At 45.5% G+C, this 23,560-nt stretch overlaps 1 protein-coding gene across 10 annotated transcripts in view; it reads left to right on the top strand.

Moving 5' to 3' along the window:
* The window catches only part of rapgef2b (Rap guanine nucleotide exchange factor 2b), a 98,096-nt gene that overhangs the window by 63,686 nt on the left and 10,850 nt on the right, over positions 1 to 23,560 (top strand). For 4 of the 10 annotated variants that reach the window (XM_068593276.1, XM_068593258.1, XM_068593249.1 and 1 more), the window contains 14 exons: positions 8,595 to 8,726; positions 13,221 to 13,398; positions 15,065 to 15,201; positions 16,228 to 16,386; positions 16,920 to 17,072; positions 17,182 to 17,352; positions 17,492 to 17,599; positions 17,708 to 17,911; positions 19,039 to 19,147; positions 19,509 to 19,785; positions 20,659 to 20,816; positions 22,103 to 22,343; positions 22,701 to 23,084; positions 23,206 to 23,417. In XM_068593276.1, coding sequence (XP_068449377.1) covers positions 8,595 to 8,726; positions 13,221 to 13,398; positions 15,065 to 15,201; positions 16,228 to 16,386; positions 16,920 to 17,072; positions 17,182 to 17,352; positions 17,492 to 17,599; positions 17,708 to 17,911; positions 19,039 to 19,147; positions 19,509 to 19,785; positions 20,659 to 20,816; positions 22,103 to 22,343; positions 22,701 to 23,084; positions 23,206 to 23,417 — 2,623 coding nt within the window. Of the gene's footprint in view, positions 1 to 627; positions 1,319 to 8,594; positions 8,727 to 13,220; positions 13,399 to 15,064; positions 15,202 to 16,227; positions 16,387 to 16,919; positions 17,073 to 17,181; positions 17,353 to 17,491; positions 17,600 to 17,707; positions 17,912 to 19,038; positions 19,148 to 19,508; positions 19,786 to 20,658; positions 20,817 to 22,102; positions 22,344 to 22,700; positions 23,085 to 23,205; positions 23,418 to 23,560 lie in introns of those variants that run through there. The other 6 variants (XM_068593295.1, XM_068593285.1, XM_068593312.1 and 3 more) reach the window with 5 other exon arrangements.

The following is a 23,560-nucleotide window of genomic DNA, read 5'->3' as shown; positions in this document are numbered from 1 at the left end:
TTCTCTCTCTCTCTCTCTTTATGTGTGTGTCCGCTCTTTTACTCCCTCGCTCCACAGGAAGTGCTGCTGTCTCCGTTTCTGTCTCCTCCGCCCAGGAAATGGCTTTCCCTTCACTCCGTTGCCATGCCAACCGGCTCTTGTGCCGAAGTGAGCGTGATAATGGCATTACGCGCACTGTGCTCCTCTCCCTCTCTTCCATCCCTCTATCGCCCGGCCGTCTATACCTTCTTTTTTCTTCTTCAAAAGGTGGCGTTTCTTCTTCCCATCCTCTCTCTCCTGACGATTCGCTTTTTGTGTCACCTCACATCATCGCTCCCTCTCTTCTCTCTGCCTCACTTTCATTTTTTTTCCCTCATTCTCTCTCTCCCCCTCCCTCACTCCCTCCATCTTTTCTATCTCGGGGTGTTGTAAGCCCTCCAGAGGGGCACAGCCATAGCGGCTCTTACAGCATCACTGTCTGGCAGGGAGGAGGTCCTTGCTCCTCCCTCCCCCCTATCTCCCCCCTCCAGCACCCCTCCCCTCCTCCACCCGTGACACACATACCCCCCCCCCATCCCCCCTCTCCTCCCTCCCTCCCCCCTGCTCCCGTTACAAACAAACCGCTGGCTTTAACGTACAGTACCCCGGTGGAGGCTGCAGGCGTCTCGGTCTTCAAATAATGTAATGGTGCATAAAGGCGTTTGTGCGCGCGCGTGCGTCCCTCTGTGTGTAGCTGTTACTTTCGCGAGCGGGAGGGAGATAAAGAGAAAGAGAGACAGGGTAGGCGGAGGGTGCAAACGTGAGTGAAAGTGTTGTCAGCCATTTTTCTCATCTTTTTTTTTTTTTATATTTCCCCTGTTTTCTGCTTTATTATCGGAGATGGTGGAGATGTGATTGTCAAGTGCGCGGAGAGAGAGCGAGAGGAACTGGCTCGTCTTCGCTTGGATAAAAGGATTTTTTTTTTCTTCTCTCTCCTCCCCTCTCTTCCTCATCCTCTGTGGTTTTAAGCTATTTCTGTGGCGAGCAGCGGGGTGGCTGGAACAAACGCAGAAGCCCGCCTCGGTGTTGAGAGTCTCATCGGGCCGAGAGAGACAGCGGATACTCCCCAAAAAAAAAGCTGTCAAGCCGCCGCCTCCTTTCCGGAGAGACGGCGCAGCTGAGGGAGGGGAGGGAGAGGGTGAGGGCAGGCAGCTTGCACAAGGATGGGGGGTCTATGCCGTGGCGTGTAGGGCAGGTCCGGGATGTTAGATGTTTTAGCCCTGAGACGCTTCTTTTCATGATGAAACCATTAGCGGCATCAGACAGCAATGGAGTCCCGAGCCAGCAAGAGAAGACCCCGGTAAGTAGCCCATCGACGAGCGACGTTGCAGCGTCTTCTCTCCCTCTTTCTTCTCTCTCTCTCTCTCTCTCCCTCTCTCCCTCCCTCTCTGATGACCCACGAGACATGATTACTGGCCGGTGTTATGGATGTGCGTCGGGTTTTCTATCGAGCCTCCGCGGGCTGAATGGACGCTGGTGATCAGTGCCACGTCGAGCCTCCGATGTGTGTCAGTGTGTTGTACTAGAAACGGCCGCCATGTGCTTGCTGTCACTCACGCGCGCGGATACGCGCGCCCTGAATTTTAAGGAACGTATTGATCTCGTGAGGCCCAGACGGTTCCCGTTAAAAAAATTTAAAAAATGATTTTTAAATTTTTTTTTTTTTTTTTTACAAGAAGTGGAAACAAATGCAGCTCGCAGGTCAACGTGTCGCTAATAGTCATTACAATGTTACACATTATACGCAACTTATTGATGCCTGTGCGGCAGATGTAATGGTGTGTTTTCCCTTTGGTTTAAGGTGCACACACATCCAGCAGTGCACATGCATGTGCGTGTGTGCATGCGCGTGTGTGTTTAACGACCGACGTCTCTGCCCTCATTATGTTTAACGACGCACTGACATGACACTATTTGATTGTTAGGTCCCTAATATGTGCCCATAAAATGAATCACGCCAGGTGTCTTTTGCATTGGAGGGGAGAAGCAGCAGCAGCAGCAGCAGCAGCAGCCATACAGCCCACTGGTTTGATGGGAGGTGATGTCATGTGTGTTATCCTGCACCCCTTAACCTCTAAAGGCGCTGCTTAAACCCAGACCGTGATGCTAAGAATGCACTTGATAGTGTGTGTGTGTGTGTGTGTGTGTGTGTGTGTGTGTGTGTGTGTGTGTGTGTGTGTGTGTGTGTGTGTGTGTGTGTGTGTGTGTGTGTGTGTGGGTGCCTCACCAGCTGAAGCACTAGTCTGACCCTCCCAGTCCGTTTAGCGCCGCTGCTGGTGGCGCTGTCCGTGGTGCTGGAAGCAGCCGGCAGCTCCAGCAGACACACGGGAGGCCTGAGCTGATCTGCTCTTGAACAGTAAACTAATAGATCGGCTGTCAGCGCCGCTGGCATCACTCACACGTCGGGACACACACACACACACACACAGACACACACGGAGGCAGGGCTGTAAATCACACTGATGGACGGTTCCTGGATCGTAGAGCACAGATGCCGAGGGGAGGAGAAAAAAATAACCTTAATCTTCCTTTAATAGTCATGAACGTGTCATTGTTGATGACATATCTCATCATGCTTCCTCATAGTTTGTGCAGGGAGGCCCTATCTATCTATCTATCTATCTATCTATCTATCTATCTATCTATCTATCTATCTATCTTGTTTTCTCTCTTCCTCTCTCGGATGCATTTCTAAAATATACAAAACTAGGTAATTGCACGTTAGAACGTATTTTATTCGGAAAGAAAAAAAGAGCAATGTATTTTATAACATCTATTATGTGTTTTTGATGTGCCATATGTAGCCAAAGGCAACCCTCCTCTAACAACGCTGTGATTTGTTGCCTAATTGCATTCGCCGATTTACACCTTGAAATGAGCACAACTTGTATGTGTATCTAGTAGGACTGTACTACTCTACAGTCTTCAAGACGTGCTGTGCCGTTTGAGCACCCTCATCGAAATAGATAATCCAACATTGATTCGATTGGTTTTCCAGGAAAGAAAAGCCTTTGGCCGAGTGAACAGAAGCTACTTTACACACTTCAAATATCCTCCTTGTAGGATTTCTATTTTTAACAAGGAATGGCAAGTTCTGTTAAATAGCATGTTGTTCTAATTCAGCAATGTGTTATTGGCAGGATGGAATATATTCTACAGCCAAAACACGGATGAATGCACAACGCGTAAACACCTTGAGTTGGAAAACAAAAAAACATGCAGACATGCCAGCAAGTTAACACAAATGACAATTTGATAAAACATGGAGAGTTGCAATAATATATTCTTGGCGTGTACCTTATGCTATATAGTCTGAAATCAGGGAAGAAAGGAGTAAATATGTGTTATTCCTTTCATTGGGAAGATCTCTAGTTGTTCACCTTTTCTCCCTGTCTCTCCTCCTCCAGCCCCTTTTGTTGGACTTTATATTTTCTTTTCTTATGTTCTCAGCATATAAATGGAGGCTAGTGTAAATATTCATTTAGCAGGAAACCCAGCACGGGCCGAGTCAATAATAGCCAACAGATCTTATTACAGTAATGACATCACCCTCGTAGGTTCACGACCATTGGCTCCCACTATACGTGCAATTCCCTATTTGCTTATCTTTCCTCCGGAGACCCGTGGTTTTCACTCTTATGGCTGCATTTTTTATCTTTACTGCAAACGAGGCACACATCGACTCGCACCGCCACGGCACGACTCGCGTTGATTCATTACGTTTTTTTATGGACGTTCTTTATCTTTTGTGGTGATTACTTGACCGTGAACGCTGTCTCCTTATCTTTGAACATTTCATTGAAATAACGTGATGGAGACACAGTCCCGTGTTTCAGGTCCGCTGGGCTCCGGTAATAACACAGATCAACACTAATTCTCGATGTTCTTTATTCACTTTGACATTTTATCACCTTTAATCCTGATAACCTGGTTAACAATTCGCAGTCAAATGAAAACCCTGTCAGCAAACATGTTTTGAAGATTTGTTGCACATCCACTAACATTCGTTTGGCAGGAGAAGCCTAGTTCTTTTGTTGACAGTAATTGACGCCTGGAACAATGATGACTGTAATAGCAATATAGTGGACTGGACTGTATTCCTCATGTGAGCTAGTCATCAAGCCGTGGTCCTAATGCCAGCTTGTGTGGCGCAGACTGGTTGAGCTGCAACGAGGGAGGGGAAAGCCCAGAGAGAATATCAGGCCCATTTAATCGGACACTCCGTCGAAAAGGGTTTTAATCTCTTGATCCACGAGGCTCAGGAAAGCGAGAAGCGACCGTCATGGTCAGGGGTAACTCTGGGATGTGCATGCTGTCTTTTAGCCCTCAAACATTGGCAGTCCTCCATTTCTCTTCGCAAGTAGACAAAGTTGAAACCACATGTGGTAAGGAGCGCAGTGTGGCTTTAGGCTGCCTGAAGTCTGAAGGAAAAATCCTGTTGTTGTGGTTTGCTCCTTAATTTAAGCTCATTAAACCAACAACTTCAATTTAGCTCCTTTCAGAAGACACTACCAGGGTGTCTTTTGAGACCACTTAATGCTTTTTTTGTTGTATCCCTGAGCTCGGCCAACCACAGTATAGGACACCTGGTGTAGTGGCACAGATTCACCCCCAGCACACGAAAGCGCTAAAGAGATTGAGAGCTGGCCAGCGTTTCCACCCAGGGCTTCCACCCGGCAATCTAGGTCATTAGGTCTATAGTGTAATTTAAGAAGCGCACACATCTGCTCACATGTAGGGAGAGCTGAGTGTTGCGGCCCGAGCATTAGAGCGACGCTTAATCCTCCTGTGACAGCTGATTGTACGTATTTTCGTCTCGCAAGTCTCGCAGAGCTCACTTCACTCGTCCGCGGGAAAGAGAGAGCTGAATTTGGAGTAAAAGGAGCGCGGAGAGGCAGATTTTTAAGGTAGGGGAATAATCACAATTCCATGCTGTGGTTGATTGTGTTAGCAGATCAGTAATGGCTTCAAACGATAGGGTGTCCGTGCAGATCGATCGGGGTTAACGACGCCCCGCACATGTGTTGCTGTCCACCGTGCCCCTGATTGGAAAAAGCGTAATGAGGATGTGTGTCAGTATTGTTGTGCTGGCATCCATCTTGGCCCAATCTCTTGCATGCCATCGGGCCGAAGAGGTCAATGGAGCACACGCTTATAGGCAGAAATGGACGCTGGCTTATTGGTCAACAGACAGATGACCTAAATGAGTGGAGAGAAAGGATTAAGTGTTTATTATCCGCTCCCTTTATCCCGCTGCCCTGCCTTCCCTTTATCTCTCCCTCATTCCTGGGAGCGTGGTGGGCGAGGGGGGGGGGGGACTTCCAGTTTCATGGGGGTTTGTTGGGAGGGGGTGAGACCTTTTGGTAGCTGGTTGTGGAAACCAGTAGGGATACTATTATTGACATATAATCCACTCCAGTGGCTGGTTGGAAGGCCATATATCGACAAACTCCCCATGACCGGTCCTGTACTCTCAATAATGAGGATATAGAATTAATTTACCATGGATGCACTTCCTTTCATTAAATGTGCAACAGAACTGTTCAGAAATTGTTACGAATTTAATTGACGTTGAGGTTTTTTTTTTTATATTCCCAATGGGCAGTTGTGTTATCTACATTATTACTTCAATATTATTAATAATACGTTGATGATATTCTATATTTTACCAAACCCAAGAATGAGTTAAAAAAAAAAAATAGAAACCTCACACACAGATGTCAGGTAATGGATATAAATGGTCACGGTCGTAGCTGCAACACGACTCCACTTCTGGGGTTTGTATTACATCAGAGATATGATATTTCCGCTCCATAATCTGTTTTGCTCCCGAAAAGTCATCGGAAGGAAATGTGATGAGGCTTCATCAATGCAGCGCCAGACGGACAAAGAGATTCATCACACGGCACAATAACGCCCAGCCAGCAATAATAACAATGTGGAAGTCAGCTGGAGGCGTTGAGAGTGAAGTCGACCAGATGAGGGGATGGGAAATATTAGCCTGGGGGGGGGTGTTGGGCCTGACTTGGCCCGCCGGTCGACCACTTTGGTTAGTGCAGCCAGCCAGATAATTAAACGTGATGGCAATCTTTGACACAGTGTAGTCGAATTACACCTCAGTGCCACAGGAGCTGCACAGTCTGGCTCTCGGTCTCTTGTCACATGACACATAAAGGACGCCTCGTGTACAGAGAAGTCTTATTTTTCTCATTTTCCACCTCAGAAAGGTTGCCACACCTTCCGCCGAAACCAATTCAGTGCCACAACACCTCCGGGCTCTTTAATATCTATTGTGGCTCAGTCTCAAAGAGGAGATCATGAATATTGAGAAGTCCTTTAGTCAAAACTAGTTTCCAATATTCCACAGTATATTCCACTTTTCCTTCCATTTCCAAAACTAATTAACCGGTGTGTGCTTCAGAAGCTGTGATGTTTTTCTTCTTCTTCTTACCCGTGTACGTTCAAGAGCAGATGAAGGCTCCAACCCATTTACTTGCAAAAAAACCTCCCAAAACATATTTCTGTACAACGTATAAGGGGATACGTTGTACAGAAATATGTTTTTCACTGCCCAAAAGTGCGTTTTCATACAAATGTCATCCAGGCTGTTCCTCGGAGACCATTTTACCTTTTTACACATCAGAGAAGAGCTAAAAGCCTGCACCGTCTGCCCAGTGTCACACCCGCAATCAGGATTTACTGGAGCAAAGTTAATTTTTAGTTTTCTATGAAATTCATAGTCTGGCTTTTTATGAAAGCTGGGTTAAAAGTTTTTACATTTTCAATTGCATCAATTAAAATCTTGTTTACTATTCACATCTGAAATCCCACAGCATGTAAAAACACAGTTAAACGCCCTCTCTGTAGATGTTTAGATTCAGCTCAGATGTCACATGATGAAGGAAGCGACCCAGTTTATATTGGGCCATGTTTGAATTTTAGGTGTAAAAAACTGAATATTGATGACCTGCCGCAGCTAGAAGTGGAGTTTAAAGCGGCTCAGAGCGGTCTCCCTGCTGAGTATCAGATATATGTTGGTAAATAAAACATTTGGCCATAAAATATTTACATCTATAGACTCCATGAACCAGTTCACGCAGTTTGATTAAATTCATATTTTGATGGGTTTTATTCGGAAACACCATTTATTGTGCACATCTAGAATAATATATTTACAAATTATAAATCAACATTGTGTTAATATGCAAAGGATTTGAGTTGGCTACGTAAAGAGATTTGCTGAGCCCAGTGAGGTATTTAAAAATGCTTCTAAATTCATGAGTATCAAATCTTTCTAATAGTAGTGTACTTATGATCTCAGTTAATTAATGATCGTTTTGTCACTAAAATGTCCGAAAATAGTGTGAAATGCCCAAAATATGAAATGTGTTACGATAAAAAAGTGAAAGAGGTGTTCGATACTCGTATTTCAGAAGCCGCTGCCTGGCGTCTTTGCTTGGAAAGTGTTGTTTTCAGCTCTAACACCTACATGTAGATCCAGCGCAGCGTGTTCTGCAGATACACCACAAACGCTGCTGCCGGTCTCACGGCTGCACGCGTTTCAGTTTGAATGATCTGCGTCCTAAACCGTCAGCAGGGCTGTCGTCTCCATGGAGCAGTGGGTTGGTTCATTTACACTATAATTAATTACAGTGCGTCTTTCTGTTACTTTACACTGCCTGTGCCTGGTGTTTATTGAGGCTATAAGTGTGTTGCATGCTTTAATTAGGATAGTTCCTTGATGTATGCGGCACTTTCTATTTGTTAACTCTACAAATAATTTAAAAAAATAAGTTCCTGCACCTAACGTCTTAACTGCTGATATCAGCATCTGAAAACATTTCAGATACAGTCAGTTGGACTGTCTCCCTTGAACGATGAGACCTCTTTAGGATGGAGGATTTCTTTGTTATTCACGTCTTCACTATTGTGTGTTAAACTCGATAAACACTTTTGACTGATTCTCTGGAAGCAGATGATTTAATTAACATCTTCCCCTATTTTTTCCTGTCTTTTTACTCTTTGCTTTGATAATAAATTGTGTAAAGTTGAGCTCTTGCAGTGGGACTAATTAATGTTTTGTTCCGTTAACGTTGCATAATCACAGTTGCGGAGTAAAGACAAAGATAAGCTGGGTAGTATTCATGAATAGAAGAGTGTTTTAGGCTACTTTCCAATTAAAATGAAAGGGGGATGGGGGGGCAATGCTCTTTTGTAGTTTGTAAATCACATACCCAAAAAAAAGAGGAAGAAATACAATGTTTTCCTACTACAGCCACTTGTTCATTTCCTCATAATGACTTTTGCGCGAGCGTCCACTTAGAAAGGATAAAATAGGAAACAAACGCGAGAGAGAGAAAGTAAAATGCAGGGACATCCAAGTTCATGAAGTCTTTGAATGACATCTTCAATCAAACTGAGGGACAGCAAGCCGTTAAGCGTGTCCCCACTTGGCTGGCAGCCAGCAGGAGTGTTAGCGTGAGTGACCAATGGTGGCGCGGAGCTGGCTGATACTGACCATCTGTGTGTATGTTGTGTGTGTGTCTGTGTGTGTGTGTGTGTCTGTGTACGTGCAGCTCCCCGCAGACTTCAGCAGACTTCACCTGGCCGACGGCTTGCACCCACAGGTGACCCACGTCTCCTCCAGCCACTCAGGATGTAGTATCACCAGCGACTCTGGAAGCAGCAGCCTGTCAGACATTTATCAGGTAAGGACGCCACCCGTTTTGGCGCTGGATCCCCAGTTTAGACCAGTTTAGACCCCCCCCCCCCCCCACCCCCACCCACTCCTCTAGGATGGTTCAGTAGGTGTGGCGGTTTGTGAAACGGGACTGAGTCTGACTGGAGTCGTCAAGTCGCTCACGCAAGATTTAAAGCTCACCCGGTCTAGCCTGGGTCATCGTTCTTCAGCCAGATTTATTTGTCTTAATCTCTGACGCTCTGAGTTAGTCCAGAGCATCGATACCACCCTCATGTCTGTACAATGCATATATAGCTACTATCAGCAGCTTATCCGAAAGATTGGAATCACAACTTGTTGTTTATAGGCTTCACATTGTGTTACTATTTAGGATATTTGTTTTATTTCATTTTTGGTCAGAGTCATTTCCAGTTTTGTGTGCTAAGGTTAAGCTAACTAGCTGCTAGCTCTAGCTTTATATATATACTGTACACAGACATGAGTGGTATCAATCTGCTCATCTAACTCAGAAATGAAGCGGGAAGTTTCCTGAAGTGTCAAACTATTAAAAAATGACTTTGTTCGCTTGCTTTCTCACGTAAAGTAACATGACATTAACTAACCGTCAGTTAATGTTTTCTAACCCAATCTGTGCGGATAAATGAAGGAAGTGAACTGAAGCCCGGCTCATATCAATGCAAGTCGGTGAGCCTCTCCTTGGTGAAATGACAAACATAGGCCTCCGGGACCGCGGGTCGCTCTCATTACATCAGAACAAGAACATTTGGGAGTGAACGTAAACGCTTGGCAGACAAAATGGACACGAGACACTAATAGGACGCCATCCCCGCTCAACGGGAGACGAGCAGGCGAGCAGGTGGGCCAGCCTACATCCTGACTCCAGCTCTGCCGCTCAGCACCTCAAAGCACAAGTACAGAACTCCCAGGGAGCTGTGACGTACGAGCTCGTGCGATAAGAAGCTTTATGAGCCGCTTTTTTTTTCCCCTTTCTTTTTTTCACACTACAATATTACAGAGAGCAACTGTAGACTTGGATGTATATAATGTTAAAGTATGACTAGGGTAACGAATAAGGGAATTTTAATATATTCCAGCAGCGGTAAATAAGACAAGATTCAGCTTGAAAAGAACACACACACAGAATCTCGTGACTGTGGACGGGCCCCAAACCCTGCAACTAATCCTCTTAACGCAGCGCACCCACCCTATTGGCTCCCGACGCTGTCACCTGCTGCGTGTGCCTATTTGTGTGTTTGTAAGTGGGCTTGTGACTGTGCTCAGGGGGCATCAGTCAGAATCACTTTGTGTTGTTTGGACCTCTTCTTGGCGCGTGTGTGTGCGTGTGCGCAAGAGGCATTAGATTACATTGTTTAAATGCAGGTTTGTGTGTGTGTGTGTGTGTGTGTGTGTGTGTGTGTGTGTGTGTGTGTGTGTGTGTGTGTGTGTGTGTGTGTGTGTGTGTGTGTGTGTGTGTGTGTGTGTGTGTGTGTGTGTTGGCTGGAGCAGGTTGAACAGGCTCTCCTGTCCGCAGTCTGTGACCGTGCTCTCACAGCCATCTGCTTGCTCGGTCTCTCGCTATTTCTCTCTCTCTCTGAAACACACTGTCCTGTTGCTTCTTCTTTCTTTGGGGCTCTCAATCCTCCTTTGCAGGAACTCTGACTTCTTTTAATCTACCTGTGGCATCAGCTGCTCTGTCTCTAAGTGCTATGTATACACACACTCGGACACTTTATCGTTCTTTTGGTCTAAACCTTTCTGCTCCGCTGCTGGTGGTGATCGACTTGCAGCTTGTTTTAGTACGCAATCTCTTTTGTCTCTACACTTTCCTCCACAGTCCCCATGCAACTACTGTCCAAGTTAGAGCCGAAACAACGAGTCAATTGATGGAAAAGGAATGTGAAACTATTCCGATAATCATTCCCTTTTTTGTGTCCTTTTTTGGATTAAAAATGTGACTCATTTGATGTTTTTCTTCTGTCCTTTTATGTAAGTGAACTGAACATTTTGGGGATTTTAAACTGGTGAATCAAACAAGCATTCAAAAGGTCTTAGTTTTGGCTGTATTTGACTTCCGATCAATCAAAGCCACGCAGTTTATTTCCATTTGTGTCCGCTTTTCACTGGTTGCATAAATATGTCTGTGGGTTTGTGATTAGTTCAAATATTTTTTTTGTATCTCATAACATGCAATATGTTTCTCTTTTTGTAGTTTAATCATCTTCTAACCTCTCTGATGGATCTGAAGACTTCTTGGGGTTACTGCTTGTAGCAGTAGATGTTTTTTATCAGCTAGTCTTCAGGGTTAAGCTCCCCCCCCCAACCTCTCTGCAACCAATAACTCTGCACACAAATCATTAAAGATGATGGAAAGGATAAATACTTTATTGTCCTAAGGAACCTGACGTGACTCCCCAGACTGTTTGTTGTATGCATGATTACTTTGTTAGCCTACGTTGCACCCTGCCGGCTTCAGAATGAGTAATGTGGATCACGAGCGATTGTTTGTGGTCTGGTGGCGTTTTCTGAATGAACGGATGGGAGATGAACGGAGGGAGATGAATGCAAACAAATATGGTGTTATATTTGACCATTAAAGTATTTTTTCTGAGCAGAAACATGTTCCATGTTACGGGGTACATGTTGTTGATGAGAAGCATTTGAATAGTTTACCCGCGGCTTCCACATCAGTCCCACGTCACCGGCAACATGGCGCACTGTTGTGTCTGAATAAATCATGAAACTGGTCCTTCAGAAGGACTTTAAAAGCATTGATCCAAGAATAGGCCTGATGAAATATTAACAACACCTGACTGCCCGCTGACTTGTAATGCTTACTGCACATTAATGGGTGTTTGATGCATAGATGACACGGGGAAAAGCTGAGCCCGTTGCACATAAACAAAGGCCACGCACACAGGCAACCTGTGTCGTCACGAGTTCTCTCCATAAGACGTGTTAAGTGTTAAATGGAATTAATTCACCGTAATGTCAACGAAGGAATATGCATTCTCACTTCTCTTTTTCTGATTTAAATAAACCTGTTAAGTGTGCCCTCTGTCCATCTGTAGAAAATGGGCAATGATTATGCAACTGTCTGAGGTTTTAGGACAAAGAGTGCTCAGGGAATACTATTAAAATTCATGTAAGAAGTCCTTCCATACGGTTCTCTGTGAAGTCAGTATTGTTTTTTGCTTTTTTTTACAGACACTTTGACCAAGAGTTATTTTAGTGCAGCTCTGGTTATTGATTTATTATATTGTGACAGAAGATATACTGCACCACTTGTTCTACCGCTCCGTGCTTAACAATCTGTAAAGGCCTCACTTGTACAACCGGATCACCGGCCCCGCCCACTCGGGTGGGTGACGCCCATATGGCCACTCAGACACTGGCATGAATCATAAATGAGCCCCCTTTTTTGCACATGGTGTTTTCAGGGGAAATGACATGGGGTTTCTGCGAGGGGCACGGGGACTCTGAGCGCTGAAAAATTAAAAGCAGACCGACTGTCAGTCTGGGAGGTGAAGATGCGTCTGGCTCTGGGATTTTGTGGACAGTTTGCGAAGGCAACCTTTTCTTCTCTTTCCATTAAGAGGCTCGATGCCGAGCACCAGATTGAGGTAAGGAGGGCTTGTTTTTCACACTGTGGCGGTGTCGCAGGGCTGATGCTTTGGAGTCCATTTTTGATCCTTTCTTCCGCTCTCTCTCTCCTCACACTGCTTCGGTTTGTTCCGCACGAGGGTTTCATGTTGCGTGAGCGTGAACCCGGCGATACGGCCCTTCTGTCATTTATAGAAACGCTTCCTTTGATGATGGCAGAGGAAGTCTGCTCGTATCGCTCCTGCTCAAGTAATTGCGCTACTTTCGCTCCCCATCTCGCTTAATTTTCCCCTCATTCCCCGCGCATATTTCATCTTGTGCTTTCAAAGAACAGGATCTGGCTTGGAGGCAGGCGGTGGAGTTTGCTAAAGGGGAGAGGAGAAGTTGGGAGTTAATTAGCTTGTTACTATGCACGGCTGAGTGTTTGGTGTGTCGGGTTGTTGACGCCTGTCTTACTCATGCGATACTGAATACCTCTAATCCGTTACGTTAAAGGGGTCAAATCTGTGGTTTTACAGAGGCTCCTGTGTCACAGCTGAAGTTTGTACTGGGAAATAATTTCAGCTGTGTGTGTGTGTGTGTAAATGCAACCTTAGTCTCTCCATCCTTATTATGCTGATTCTTTACCCCGGCTGGCTTGGTCAGCAGCTGCCATCTTTTGTATCCGCTTTTCAGGCATCTAGCTGACAATCCAAAGCGTTGTTTGTATTGAACATTCAGGCCAGTGGTCCAGTGTCTCGCTCGAAGACGTGGCTGCAGATTGACATCTGAACTTTGATGTTTTCTACCGTAGTTCTCTGACTTCTGGTGTTGGATGGAGTCACCAGATTTCTTCACCCGCCTTATTGAGCTTTAATCGCCGGTAACTGACTCCTTTCTTCATGTGTTCCCCTCTTTGTAGGCCACAGAAAACGAACCAGGTGACATGGACCTGAGCGGCTTGCCAGAGACCGCCGTGGACTCCGAGGAGGACGACGATGAGGAGGACATCGAGCGAGCGTCCGACCCCCTCATGAGCCGGGACATCGTGCGGGACTGCCTGGAGAAGGACCCCATGGACCGAACCGACGATGACATAGGTGAGCGCCGAAAACACGCTGTGACAAACGCGTGCGGCTTATGAATAGCACAGTTGCATATTTTTTAAAATATGCAATCTACTTTTTTTTGTGCAAGCCTGAGAGTTTGGAGAAGGATGTGTTTTCAAAGATATCCATAAAAAGCACAGGCGGTGTTGTTCCCCGCTGGGACGGTACTCCTTGTCCCAATTTGAGATGAATTCAGTGCGGTATGAAAGCCACACCCTCCTTTCTAACCTAAATCGGTCACAGGGAATGTAGGCTTTCGAGTAATTCTCAAAGCCACAACAGGCTTGCAGTATCATATCCCTTAAAGCGATGACTCGACTCCAATGATAATGATAGGCATGTTCAAAAAAAAAAAAAATCTCAGAGCTAAGCTACAGATGTGGACATGAGGGTGGATGATGCACTGGATGTAGAGTACGGTAGTGACTGCCAACCATCCTCCCCCCTCCTCTTCCCTTGCTGATTCCTCCCCCCCGCGGTACACCCCTCCCTCTGCCGGCAGGCTTTTCTAGGTCACTCCGGCACATCCTCTCGCCTCACCTCTCGCAGCACATTAAACTTTCAGTGCTTCCGCAGCTTCACACACGACGCTGTTGCCATGCCAAGCACAGGTCAGCCAGAACGCCAGACTGCCGCTCGCCAGCCGGGAAGAGCGAGAGAAAGGCTTGGTAGAGAGAGAAACAGAGAGAGAGGGGTATTTTCCCGCTTTGGACCTCAGCGAAGTGTGCTGCAGAATGTCTCGCGCCCTGGATTATATAAATATATAAATATAAAAGCATGTTCTGACACACTCAGTCAAATACACCCAATATCAAAGCTATTTGCCTAAATAAATAATAACATATGTTTTCTTACTTACTTGCCATGCACATGCAGTAGTTCCCTGGTGCCCTTTACTTAAAAATCCTAATCTAATCCTGCTCTGAAATCCCCCCAAAAAAGGAGCAGCAACTTGTCTTTTAAGAAACAATGCCTTGCGGCTCTGCCTGGACAGACCTCACTGTGACGACGTCATACTGTACTGCCCACAGTGAGATCCGTGGACATCCTGAGTAACGGGTATTTTAATAATTGATTGACTTTGTGTTGGTCAGCAGAAATAGCAACCGTCTGATAGTTCCAGCTTCGAGGATGTGACAATTTGCCGCTTGTCTTTGTCTCTGTGTTTCTGATTCTATAGACAAAAGAAGCAATTGAGCATCGTCAGTTTCATTGATAATATCTATCGACCTATTCAAATGGTTGGATACCTCTCGATGAGTCATAAAGCATACTTATTGGTAATATTTGGTGACCCGCTTAAAAACACGATTGGAGCACTAAATGTGGTTCAGTGTCTGCAATGGACGTCTTATACTCACTCAGAGGTCACCGAGTGATGTGTCAGCAATTATTCTTGGCTCGCCTCGAAGGTTCATATCGACGGAATTGATATTTGGCTTCATGTTCTCCAGATAATGATTCCTCTGTTGGCTATTCACTGTGTTGATGATCCATTTTGAGGCTCCAGCCTCCAGGGCCGACGCAGGCGTTGCCAAGAGCGCTGGCCATCCTCATCCTCCTCATCCTCTGCTCTCGTTGTTGAGACTCTGTTTGCCCCCCTTTTTTTTTCTCAACCTCCTCCTCCTCCTCCTCCTCTGTGTCTCCACTCTCGCAGAGCAATTACTGGAGTTCATGCATCAACTGCCAGCGTTCGCCAACATGACCATGTCAGTGAGGAGGGAACTCTGCGCCGTCATGGTTTTCGCTGTGGTGGAACGCGCCGGCACCATCGTTCTCAACGACGGAGAGGAGGTGGGTCCGGGTGCAAAGTCAAGCGTGCACGAGCCATGCCTGGCGACCTTCTCTTGCCTGTGTCTCCCGGGGGAACTGAACCGTCTCACCCCTTCACACCAATGAAGCTTTCGTCTTCCATTCAATGTTTTTTTCCGCACTATTAAATCTGAATGGCGGGCAACCTGTATTGCCAAGCCTTATCTAAGATCCCCGAGGCAACTAGAGACAACATCACTTATTCTCTCTCTCTCTCTCTCTCTCTCTCTCTCTCTCTCTCTCTCTCTCTCTCTCTCTCTCTCTCTCTCTCTCTCTCTCTCTCTCTCTCTCTCTCTCTCTCTCTCTCTCTCTCTCTCTCTCTCTCTCTCTTTCTCTCTCTCTCTCTCTCTCTTTTTCTCTCTCTCTCTCTCTCTCTCTCTCTCTCTCTCTCTCTCTCTCTCTCTCTCTCTCTCTCTCTCTCTCTCTCTCTCTCTCTCTCTCTCTCGCACATTCATTTTCTTCTATGATGCACTTAAATAATAGAGAGCAGACCTTGTTTTGACGATCTGGTCGCTTTAGTAAATGTCCAGTCATAGAGAATTCAGGGTTCATTGATCATATTGTTGCTGTCGGGGTGAAAGATGTGAATCTCTGCTTTTCAGACGTTCTTGATTTATATTTCCTTCCTCAAAAGCACAAGCAGTAAGACCTTTTTCTCCATTTAATTCAAGTATATATGACTTGCAACAGCAGTTTGACGGTTTGCGTCCTCCTCTTCTGGTTTTGTTTTGCTTTGCAGCTTTAATAATCATGCACTGTTGCTGTATCCCTCTGAGGGAAGTAAAAACAATCTGTTAGTGCAGCAGTCCTCTTGTAGTTTGTTCTTTTTGATAAATAACTTTGACTCATTAAGGGACACCAGCTGTTGGGAATATTACGAGACTGAACTCAATCTGCTTTTTCAAAGTTTTTATTGTTGTTGCGTTTCTTTTTTCGCAACGTTTTTTTTCTTCTTTTCTTCTTGTCCTCTTTTCTCCCAACATCTTACTGATGTAATCCCGTCTCCAGCTGGACTCGTGGTCCGTGATCCTGAACGGTTCGGTGGAGGTGACGTACCCCGAGGGCCGGACAGAGATCCTGTGTATGGGGAACAGTTTTGGGGTGTCGCCAACCATGGAGAAGGAATACATGAAGGGCGTGATGAAGACGAAGGTGGACGACTGCCAGGTACGTTCTTGGCCGTAAATGTTCCTGCACAGCATCAAGGGGACAGGGTTAGCGGGTCCATTTCATCTGCAACGCAGTGTGAAAAGCGCGACACGGGCTAATATTAAATTGTATTAAATCCCGTTGTGACCCACTCCATGCAGAAAGGGAGTTGCTTTGGGCAACAGCATTTATTTAAATGTGAGAAACAGCCATTTTAAAAGAGAATAGGGCATGCAAAGAGCAAGATCACATTGAAAGCATCATGTGTTTTAAGTCCTTTAATCATCACGAGCCGAGCTCAGATCAGTGTCTGCAATGAGTAAAACTCTGCTCCTAATAAAGACGCCGTGAGGACAGAAGTTTAGTTGCTACTAGGCCTTATTTATTTATTTATGTTATTTCATTGTTTTGATATTTAATCTGATACGGTCTCTCAAGCAGGTTGAGAATTAGGGGCATCGAGTAAGAGACATATTAGACATGTAGCTGCAACATATATCACAAATGTATCTAATCTGTCTCTAACTCTTGCTTCGTCCCGTCTTCTCCAGTTTGTGTGCATAGCCCAGCAGGACTACTGCTGCATCCTCAACCAGGTAGAGAAGAACATGCAGAAGGTCGAGGAGGAAGGGGAGATCGTGATGGTGAAGGAACACCGCGAACTGGACCGCACCGGCACCAGGAAAGGACACATCGTCATCAAGGTGATCCCTGCTACATATTTGAAGCTGTCTTTAAAAGCCATCATGAAGGGGTTTTTTTTTTTTTTTTGCGTGTTTGCTTTTTAAAAAACGCAATGATTTCAACCCTCAGGGCACACCGGAGCGTCTCACCATGCACCTGGTGGAGGAACACTCAGTGGTGGACCCCACCTACATCGAGGACTTCCTGTTGACCTACAGGACCTTCCTCTCCAGCCCCATGGTCGTGGGCAAGAAGCTGCTGGAGTGGTTCCACGACCCCAGTCTCAGGGACAAGGTACAGGTGGAGGACTTTACACTGCAGTTACACACAATCATGTCCGCACTCAAACACACCCAAGCAAAGGTTTTCTATTAACCCATGAATGCGTGTCGAGCAGTAAACTGTATGTTGACCCCTGCTGATCATGTGACTCCTCCAGGTTACACGGGTAGTCTTGCTGTGGGTAAACAATCACTTCAACGACTTTGAAGGCGACGCTGCCATGACTCACTTTCTGGAAGAGTTTGAAAGCAATCTGGAGAGAGAAGTAAGTGGAGCAACTCGCACAAATCATTAGTCTAATGTAAAATATATATTTATGTTTTCTGTATACCACTTATTGCACTTTCGTCACATCTGTGTTCTTTCTTTTCAGAAAATGTGTGGGCACCTCAGACTGTTAAACATAGCGTGTGCTGCTAAAGCCAAGCCGCGGCTGGTGACGCTGACCAAGCCGTCCAGGGACTCCCCGCTGGCCTTCAGCCTGCTCGGAGGGCAGGAGAAAGGTTTCCGCATCTTCCTTGACGCCGTGGAGCCTGGGAGCAAGGCAGCAGAAGTCGGCCTTAAGCGCGGCGATCAGGTGAGATGACTTCAGTTTCTTTTGTCACACATTGCTCCCGGTGGGAGAAAGGGCCTGTGGTTTCTTAAAATTAATGGGATTTCCTTCCTGAACTGCAGGGAGGGAAACTGTAAAGTCAGCTTCACATAGTTTTCAAGTTCTACAAGTTTCTTTTTTTTCTTCAGGCTACAACCAAGTAAAAAATCTCTTCTGTCGCACCGACCAGCGCATGAATTGATCTTTTTTTCTGGGGTTGGAAGCTCATTCTTGTTGTTGGTTTTAATATTTTGCTTTAACTCGCATTAGTAAAAAAAAAAAAAGTCTTAAATTGAACTTGCTAGTATCTGCGTGCAACCTCATGTTGGCTTTCGTCTCGCAACTTGACTTCTCAACCGTTTTCACACTTTGCAGTCTTCTGGGTTTTAAGCAAAGTCCTTTAATCCCTGAAACCATCTTGAGTGTCTGGATGCCAGTTAAGCTCTTTTGACTCCGAACATCCCCTGCAGCTGTTTCCCTCAAAAAAAAAAGGAAGCGGAGAAGCTGGCATCCTTGGAAGCATTTACTCTCCCATACCCTGCTCACAGCATCCAAATGTCTTGGTCATAAGCTTCAGTTATGACCAGCTATCACTCAGGAGCTATCGTTTCAGAGCTCCAGTAGCAGTGCCCTTTGTTTCGTCATCGAGCCGTTAGCGGTCGCCCTTGAGTAGTAAACTCCATGCAGCGTCTCACTCGTCCCAAAACAGACATTTGGGCTTGACGGCAGCAGAGCGTGGCCTGTCCTCACGCTGCAGTCAAGGATGACTTCCTTTTCCACTAAAGAGGAAGCGGCAAAGGTCGTTGAGCAGATTGTGTTAAAATGCAAATATCCGGCCCAGATGCAGAGGTCAAGCTGTTCAGACAATTTGAATGTGACACAGACCACATTAGTGTCAAAACGATGTGTTGGACCGAATGTCACGATGTGAAACACGCCAGATGATTGCACCTTTGCTCAATGGATAAAATATGTAGTTCAGAGACCTGTGAAATTTACATTAGTTCAAGGTTTGACGTTTCCTGCTCACCGGTGCAGCAATTTGACTCTGAGAGCGTTAAGAGTTCTGTATTAATCCACCTGATGTATTTCTTTTGTCTTCCTTTGGGCAGATCTTGGAAGTCAATGGGCAGAACTTTGAGAACGTCCAGCTCATCAAAGCCAACGAGATTCTGAAGAACAACACCCACTTGTCCATAACTGTGAAAACAAACCTTTTAGGTAAAGTTTCATCATATGTATGAGACCAACCATGTCCGAATTTTGTAAAACGGGTTGGGTGGTGAGCTACAAAATGTGGTATTTCTTCTTCTTTCTTTTACTCAAATCCTTGCTTTTTTTCTTGGGAATTCATGAATGATTAAAATACATAAATATATAGAGCATCAGCTCAGAAAGTCACTCTTTGATTGACAAGTCCTACATACATGCCACCAGGTCTCAAGTAGACATTGCTTTGTTCAAAGACACCAAAAACCAAAAGGTAACTGGTGTATTAAATCAGCTGTAGCCAGACTCTGCTTATACTACTAATAAGATTCGCCTATCCTAAATGTTCACCTCCTTCCTCCTTTTTGTCCAGTGTTTAAAGAGCTGCTAACCAGGCCAGAGCACGACCACGATGCGGATGGCGAGGAGGAACACGACAGGAAGAACGGCGCGCCCCACCTCCCAAAGATTGGGGACATCAAGAAGGCCAGCCGCTACTCCATCCCCGACCTGGCGGTGGACGTGGAGCAGGTGATGGGCCTGGAGAAGGTCAGCAAGAAAGCCAAGAGCAACTCGGTGGGAGGACGCAACAAGCTGAAGAAGATCTTCGACAAGACGCTCACCAGCATCCTGCCGCCCAAACCCTACAAGTAATGAGAGCTAATGATGTGTGGACTGTCGCGTTTATCAGGGAGAACCACTCTACCTTATTGTAAGGCTGTGCGAGATAGCCGTTCATGTTGACATTTTCTAGATGGCTCTGAGGTAAATGTTTGAGATTTTAAATTTTAGTAGCCCATTATTATGTTTTATGGTGCCAGTAAACTGCACACAGCTGCCTACTCGCCGACGTGTAGCGGGTCTGATGTTGTTTTTATATCAAAAGGATGCTAAAAGCAGAAAAGGGAGACAGAGAAATGTGATGACAAATGAGTCTAGTGCAGTTCACGCTTTCCCTGGAACACGTTTTGATTAATCTTGCTGCAGAGAGGAACCAACGATCCGCACGCCCTCGTCTGATTGAGACTGATTGGGCCGTTTGTTTCCCAAATCGTAAAAGCTCTGAAAGTTTTGTTTTTCCGTGTCTTCGCTGCTTTGATTTATGTTAAACAAACGAATGTTCGATCGATTAATCAATCACCTGCTCAGCTGAATCAGTCAGATCTCGATGCAGCTCATCAGTATAGGTACGAGAGTTTATTCAACTCCCTGATGCTAGAAGTAATTATGTAATACTGCTCATGAGAAAAGTACATATTTTTAACTTTGTTACAATAGAGAATGAAGGTGCTAGTCCCATTTCAGCCCACAGCTGAGTCTTTTAAATGTTTGTAACTATCCAATCACCATCACCATCATCATTTGGTGTACGTTTATGGTGGTATTCCTTGCAGAATATGTAGTCTCTGGCCAGAGGCGTCCACAGTTTCCAACTCCTGCCAACACAAATATCGCCCCCTGCCTCGTGTTGACAGAACTGCCGTCTCACCCCTCCCCTGCGCTCTCCCCTCCTGTTTCCATAGTGACGTTTGCGTGGGCCAATCGCAGGACGACAGCATCGTGGGGATGAAGCAGTCCAAACAGATCGCACCAGCGCTGCCCGTCAGTGGAAACCTGTCGTCGTCAAACCCCGACCTCCTGCAGTCTCACCACCGCATCCTGGACTTCAACAACCAGCCTGGTGCGTAGAGCTGCTGTGTGGATTCAATGAGACACCGGGAGGTTTTGTAGTGACAAATCATTATTATTTCCTCTTTCTCACGTCATTATTGACAGATGACATTTAACAACAAGATTATATTATAAAATATCAATATAATGTGTTTTTTTTTAATCGCCAGTTCACTTTAGCAGCAGTTAAAACCTTTCTTATGGGCTTTTCCCTGACTTTTACATTCAAGATTTAAATATAGAGGAAGATGGGATGGATTAATACTTATTTCAGAAGCTAATATGGATACAATCATAAATCATAACATATGAAAATCGGCTTTAAAATATGTTTTCTTCATTATTGTGGTATGGTTACTACATTCTTGAAATTAATTTTGGAAATCAACAAAACAATCCCCTTGGATTTTGTTTTGTAGCTTTTGAGCATGACATTGGATCTTCAGCACGGGGACGTTGCCCCGTCGCTCATGAAAGTTTAATTATTTTATGGACTTTGAGCTTGTAAACAACAATTGTCAATTTAAATTAAACATTAACTTGATTGAGATACTGTTTGAAGATGAAATAACCGGATGTAATTGCCTGTTTCTTTGGGGAGAGTTAAACGTCACACGCATCGCGGCGTCTTATCATATTGATCCACCAGTCTGCAAATCCTCTGCTGTAAACACGTCCTGCTCACTGGCCACGATGGGATGACTCAACCAGAACTATTGGAGGGGATAGCTGCTTCTGCAGTCTGATAAAATGAATTAGCCAATGATAGACACACTGTCTCTATACCTCCATCTCCACTAACTCGTGTCCATCACATGTTTGTGTTCTTTCAGTCCCGGTCACACCGAGTGAGTATCTTCTCGTTCATGTGATGCTGCATCTCTCTGCACAGTCACGTCTTTGTCAATGCTCTGGGCCTCGAAGTCAGACATTAATCAGCTGTACTTTAGTCTGTTCACATAACACAAACTCAGTTAATCTGCATCTAAAGCTAACAGCATTGCACTGACTGATGACCTTTACATCTTCTGAGGGCACATGGGTATTGGTTTTCTTTTATTTGTATTTATTTATTCATTTATTTATTTGAAAGGGTGAAGGTGATATGATCGGTGGGGTTGTGTTTCTGATCAAACTAATGAATGATGGGAAATTCCCTTTTTAAGAGTGAGAACAAAAAGATGCTCTGGTGGAGGTGGCTCTTCATAAATCTTGGGAAACAACCGGTGTTTACTTCACAAAACCGATGCTGATAAGTAAACATGAAGCCTCACTGTGTGTTCTGTTCGCCCTCAGATATGTCGGACCAGGTATTGCGAGTCTTCAAGGCAGACCAGCAGTCTCGGTACATCATGATCGGGAAGGACACGACGGCGAAGGAGGTGGTGGCCCAGGCGATCAGGGAGTTCGCCCTGACGGCGGCACCGGAGGCTTATTCTCTGTGTGAGGTGTCCGTCACACCAGAGGGCGTCATCAAGCAGAGGCGGCTGCCGGACCAGCTGTCGAAACTAGCGGACAGGATCCAGCTGAGTGGCAGGTAATGACATCTTGTGCCACCTTTTTTTATTTTATTTTTTCTGTCAGGGATTATTGTTTTTGCACCTTTCGTATTCCTTAAAATGATGATTTTGTGACATAATTGTATTGCATTTTCACCCTCAAGACAATCCTGGTTAAATAAAGCTGCAGTTAAAAAATATTTACTTTTATCGACTGACCTCAAAACCAAGGAGGGTTTTAATTCACGTATCTTTTGGATGGGTGAAACAAGCAAAAATACATTTGTTGAATTTTTAGAATATCAAATGAAGATAAGTAAATCCTCCAAGATGGGAACAGCGTCATTTGTGTTTAATTTCAGTGAAGCAAACCCCACATTCTCCTCTTTCTTCAGATACTACCTAAAGAGCAACATGGAGACGGAGACGCTCTGCTCAGACGATGACGCTCAGGACCTCCTGCGAGAGGGCCAGATCTGTCTGCTGCAGCTCAGCACCGTGGAGGTCGCCACTCAGCTCTCCATGCGGGCCTTTGAACTTTTCTGCGCCATCGAGCCCACCGAGTACATCGACGACCTGTTCAAGCTGCGCTCCAAGACGGGCTCGTTCAGCCTGAAGCGCTTCGAGGAGGCCATCAACCACGAGACCTTCTGGGTGGCCACGGAGGTGACGCGGGAGCCCAACCAGATCAAACGCATGAAGAACGTCAAGCACTTCATCAAGATCGCCCTGCACTGCCGCGAGTGCAAGAACTTCAACTCCATGTTTGCCATCATCAGGTGAGGGGAAAATAGAGGAGGATTTATAATCGTGTCGCAAATTGTGCCAATGTGGGACGTTTTTAGTTGTTGTTGGTTTTTAACGCTCCCATTTTTTAATACGTCTCCTCCCTTCTCACAGTGGTCTGAACCTGGCTCCAGTCTCCAGACTGAGGGGGACGTGGGAGAAGCTACCCAGCAAGTACGAGAAGCTGTTCGGGGACCTGCAGGACCTCTTCGACCCCTCCAGAAATATGGCCAAGTACAGGAATGTCCTCAACAATCAGAACCTCCAGCCACCGATCATCCCCCTGTTCCCCGTCATCAAGAAGGACCTCACCTTCCTCCATGAAGGTAGAGGATGATATAAACACATCCCACCTCTCATACGGTCGTATTTTGTGAAGGATTTAGCCACATGATATTATAAATGTCCCGATCCAGAATGAAACGAGTGCTGTTTGAAGTACACGCGTCATTTATTTCACTGTGTCCAG

The sequence above is a fragment of the Clinocottus analis genome, unplaced genomic scaffold (genome assembly GCF_023055335.1).
Source record: "Clinocottus analis isolate CAN_PGR_092001 unplaced genomic scaffold, fCliAna1.0.p SCAF_10, whole genome shotgun sequence".
NCBI classification, from domain to species: domain Eukaryota; kingdom Metazoa; phylum Chordata; class Actinopteri; order Perciformes; family Cottidae; genus Clinocottus; species Clinocottus analis.
The sequence above is the reverse complement of the archived record's forward strand: the minus strand, read 5'-3'. Positions and strand labels throughout refer to the sequence as shown.